This window comes from Boleophthalmus pectinirostris, unplaced genomic scaffold, assembly GCF_026225935.1.
Source record: "Boleophthalmus pectinirostris isolate CB_2022bp ecotype Guang Dong unplaced genomic scaffold, ASM2622593v1 HiC_scaffold_619, whole genome shotgun sequence".
In the NCBI taxonomy this organism is placed as follows: Eukaryota; Metazoa; Chordata; class Actinopteri; order Gobiiformes; family Gobiidae; genus Boleophthalmus; species Boleophthalmus pectinirostris.
This window is the reverse complement of record NW_026571453.1, coordinates 9,799-14,907: the sequence shown is the minus strand read 5'-3', so window position 1 is coordinate 14,907 and position 5,109 is coordinate 9,799. Positions and strand designations below refer to the sequence as shown.

Genomic DNA, 5,109 nt, shown 5'->3' with positions numbered 1-5,109 from the left:
AACATTTAGTCTGCCCTGGCTGCCCTGACACTTTCTCAAACCAGGGTTTTAGAGATGGATCCTGTGTTTGGAGTGTCCCTATGTCCAGTGGGATCTCAAACTCAACTGGACTGAGTGGTCTTGGTAACTGACCGTCTTCTCTGGGAGTACCTGCAAACTTTTCTCTCCTCTTCTGGGCTCTGGGCTTCCTAGCCTTTCCTGCTGAGCCTCAAACTCTTCTCCCAATAAGGAAGCTCCTCAAACATAGCTTTAGCTTTCTGAGCTCTGGTGAGGATATTCACTGAATTAACCGATTCAACTGTGGGTTTTTCAGTTACAGGGTTGCAGTCTTTCTCTCCCTTTGACTCGTCATTCTGAGACATGAATCAAGTAATGTTGGGATGTCATTCCCCAGGATGACACTGTATGGCAGATTCTGTGCTAGGGGCTACATTTAACAGGTAAGTTTGACCTCCTACTGTAATGTAAACCTCAGCTGTTGGGTAGGTATGCTCATCTCCGTGGATACAGGTAAGTGGTATAGTTTCCCTAGAGTGCCTCTCCTCTGGGACCAAACTGGACAGAACAACAGACTGGAAACAACCTGAGTCTAGCAGTGCTTTGACTTTTTGGCCATTAACCAGCACCGGTGTTGTGCACCCCCTACTCTCCATGGCAAGTACAGTGGCCGGCCTAGGTACTGAACACAAAAGAGAGGGTTTAGATCTTTGAGCTGGGCAGAAATGCTGTGTATGGCCTAAGTTGTTGCAGTTGTAACACCTGACTTCCTGTGTCTGAGACCTGTTTGGTGGTTTTTTAGCTGCACGTGACTGGTAAGGTGGAGATGGCCTACTTTTAACCCCCCCGGAGACAGGACCACAACCTTGATCACCCCCATAGGACTTACTTGGCTGGGTGAAACGGGGCTCCCGTCCAAAGTAGCTGGCTCTGGGTCCTTTACGGGCAGACAGGAAGGACTCTGCAAGACGAGCTGCTTCCTCAGCACTGGCAGGGTCTCGCTCCCGGATCCAGACCTCGAGCTCTGGGCTGACCATGCGGAGAAACTGCTCCAGGATGAGCTTCTCCCAGACGTCCTTTGGAGAGTTCTTTTCCGGTTGCAGCCACCGGTTCAACAAGTCCTTGAGTCGAACATACAGCTCCCGCGGCGTCTCTTCCAACTCAATCTTCAGGGACCTGAAGCGGCGACGGTAGGTCTCATCTGTGATTTCATATTTAGCCAAGATGGCCTCCTTCACTTTTTCATAGTTGTTGGAGTGGCGAATGTCCATTTGCACAAACGCGCTGCGTGCTTTTCCGGTCAACAGGGGAACAAGGCGGACCGCCCACTCATCGATTGGCCAGCGATAAACTTGGGCCATCCGCTCAAACGTAATTAAAAAATGTTCAATGTCGTCCTCTGGCTTCAAGATTGGCAAATTGGGCTCCCTCTGCGGTCTGTAACCATAGCCGCCAGGGTCTGGCCCATCATCTTCACCATCATCATCATAGTCACATGATGGCTCTCCTTGTCCTTGCACATACAACTCAGAGTGCTCGGACTTATGCTGCTGCTGGATCTGCTGGAACTGCCGCTGCATGGCCTTCCAGCGCTGCTCCTGTAGAAGCTGGTCTTTTTCCTGCTTCTTTTCTCTGGCATCCTGCTTCTCGATCAATGCTTTCACGAGAGCAGTCAACTCCTCCACTTTATCTTTGGACCCACTTGTGCCCTCCTGGGGGCCAGATGCTACAGCATTTCCTTCATCTGGCTCCTCGGCCTTCTTTCCTCCTCTGGGCATCGTGTAACTCTGTACTCACTGTGGCAGGGCGGCACTTCTGACACCAAATGTGACCAGGACGGGTAGAGCGGCTGGATTGCAGTGAGAAACCGAGAACAGATGATGGAGGCAGGTTTAGCGTGGTCCACAAGATTTTTTTATTTCTTTTCTAAAATTCCCAAAGTGCCAGTGCAAAAACAAAGTGCGGTGCAAAAAGTGCAGGGAGGATATGGAGCAGCAGGTCTCTCCAGCAGCAGAACATCGAATGGTCGGATTAGGCGCCTTATATACCACTGGATAAAACCATTAAAACTCCAAGGGGTGTAAAATAACATTAGCTGTATAAAACTAAGTTAAAATCCTCCAATAAAATACCCATAGCCAAATAAACTATATAAAACCCAAATACAAAAATAATAAAACCCTAAAACTAATTCCTAATAAAACCCAACGTGAATATTCCAATTAAAACGAGTGCTATTCCCCCCCCGATGTCCGCCGTGATGAGTTGGCCCGGAACTCTTAAATGGTGTCTGGTTCCCCGGGGAATCTTTTCGCCAGACACCTGGACAGAAGACACGGGTAAGTAAAAGCACTATCACATCCCAAACATGCACGCACATACCACTCACACTCTAAAATACCCACATGGCACACACGCAAACACACACAAGACACAACTAATTTAAAACACGGCACATATATTGCACACTATCAATTGTAAACTTTCGGTGTATCTCCGCAGACCGGCAGCCGCCAAACCCGGAAGTGCCCGTCCGACCAGCCCACGTGAAAATGTTTTCAATAAATATTTTTTTAAAACAATACAAATGTGTGCAATTTTAATATGTGCAAATTAGCGATCTTATAAGTGCCTCGTGCTATACTGTGCAAGTAAATATATATAAAGTGCGAAGTGAATGAACATGTGTAATTATTACGTAACGAACATTCGTTACAGGCAGGAAAAAAGGCTATTACAAAAAAGTGGATGACACAAACTGCTCCATCAATCAAAGACTGGTCGGAAATTATAAATGAAATTAAGAAAATGGAAAAAATAGCATTTGGACTTAATTTGAAAATGGATCTCTTTGACAAACTTTGGAGTAAATGGAACTCACATGCTGGACAGGAAGTGCAGTAATCTTATTTCAATTTAAATGTGATATAAAAACATTGGATGCAGTCTGTCAAATTTGTTTTTTTTCTATGTCATGTTCACTGTTTTCTGTTATGTGTTGTTTACCTTTTCATCAAAACTAAAGAAAAATAAAATATATAAAAAGTAAAAGGTCTTCAGAGTAACAGCCTAGTGAAATATGACTGCATCTAGATTTGCATACGGGATCATTCTTTTGGAAATAAAAAAAAAAACATAATGTAACTGAATAATTGCTAGACAGACAGACAGACAGACAGGTAGGTCAGGATTCTCAGGTGGAGTGAAACTGACCTAACCCTCTCAGACTGGCACAATTGAGGAACATTGCCCTGCTGCATGTACCCCATTGTTTCCCAAAGACTGGGTTGCGACCCTCAGGTGGGTCACAAGAGATTTTTTTGGGTCGCCTTGTTACAATCTGCTTATGGCTCTGGAATATACAGTTCTGCCTATACTCCTGATCTGATCTGCGCTCTCGTCTTGCACCTGGACTGAACACGCTACAAAAACACACAGGTCCACCGATCTTATTAGAAATGTTCAAATGTTAAGACATGTTTTGTATAATTTCTGATCTTTTTGTAAATATTTTATTGACTATGTTGTTCCAATATTGCTGATTCAATTGAATATTGAAAGGAAAAAAGAAAGAGGCTACATTTAATGTCCAAACAGGCGACCTTTTATTGCTGCTTCAGTGTTTTTCATTGTTTAAAACTTATAAAACTAATTGTTCAGAGAGACACGATCACTTAGTCAACAATAAAATATCCCCAGTGCAGTGGACCAAACAGAAAGGCAAAGACAAGGTATAAAAGTAAGTTTAAGTTTAATAAAGTTAAAAAAAAGATATAATTTAACAAAAGCTCAAATTAGGCAAATTACTAACAAAAAAAGCTGGGCCCAACTGGAGAAACTCAAAATCAAACTGAACAGAACAAAGCTAACTCAACCCGACAAAGGAACAGAGGTGTTTAAATACCTGAGGAATAACTAAAGCTAAACACAAGAGGGAGGAATTACACAAAATAATTAACTAAACCAATAACTTAATCAAAGTAACAAAAAGGCAAATAATTATAACACAGAAAATAATAAGCGATAATAAAGTGACCTTAACACAAACTAACAAACTAATAGTGCTCCCCCCCTTTGCTGAGTCCTAATGGTCTCTCCCAGGGTCCTCCGTCCGGTGCTCAAAAAAAACAAAAAAACAAGTGTAAGTAAATTAGACTTATATTAACTAAAATGTGTGCACTCAAATTAGAATATAAGTCTGTAAATAATAATGAAAATGAAATAATACTGACACTATGGAGTGGTGGCAGAGGGATCCACCACACCCAGTAATGTTCAATAATGCTCAAATTCACCTTTATTTTGTGATTCATGAATAATTGACTTGGGTCGTGAAGGTTTGTGATTTTTTTAAAATATGGGTCCCCAGAAAAAAAAATAAAATAAATGTTTGGGAAACACTGCTGTACATTATGGAGTCTGATCGTTCTCTGAGAGGCATTCAACTGCACTGGGCAAGAAGCGGCCAGGAAATATTAGATGTGTTAGGAATTGGCTTCATTCCACTGGCTTTGGTCTGCTGCACTTAGAGTCAAAAGTGCCAGGCCTGTGAGGTGTTTCATTGAGCTGTGAGAAAGGCAAATGATTATTCTGCATGATCAAATGTAGAAGACGTCTCCTCTCGAAGAGCATGGAATGGCAAGAAAATGGGGTAGAGACATTTGGCAATAGGTCAAGGCCCGGAGGCGACCCCCGTGCTGCAAACCGATACTCCATTTGTGAAAGATTTAGTGATTTTATGGCACACGCATCAAAGTACAGTATTTGTATCACACACAGATTAAAGCCAACTTTCTTCTACACTACACACACTGTATTTTAAATGGTCCTATCCCAGTTTTTTACAATGTATTTGAAAAAAAATTGTCTTGCACAAGTACAGATTTAAATACATAAAAAGCATTTTAGTGTCCGATAATCAGGATTATTATTATTATTATTGTTATTGTTGCTTAACCATCACGGCAAAAACCATGCACTCGTCTCTTATACTAATAAACTGAATGTGGTGAATAATTAGGATACTTGGAATGCATAAGGTAAGTGAGGATTAACTTTAGACCGCTGCAAATGTTTAAAGGGCCATATTACTCTAGTTTTGATCTTTGTTAT

At 42.1% G+C, this 5,109-nt stretch overlaps 1 protein-coding gene across 1 annotated transcript; it reads right to left on the bottom strand.

Annotated features, from left to right (window-relative positions):
* Window positions 1-379: 379 nt before the first annotated feature.
* LOC129411972 (uncharacterized) lies at window positions 380-1,775 on the bottom strand. Its single transcript, XM_055164369.1, has one exon. The coding sequence runs from the start codon at window positions 1,773-1,775 to the stop codon at window positions 384-386; it is 1,392 nt and encodes a 463-aa protein (XP_055020344.1). The 3' UTR covers window positions 380-383.
* Between the last annotated feature and the right edge of the window lie 3,334 nt (window positions 1,776-5,109).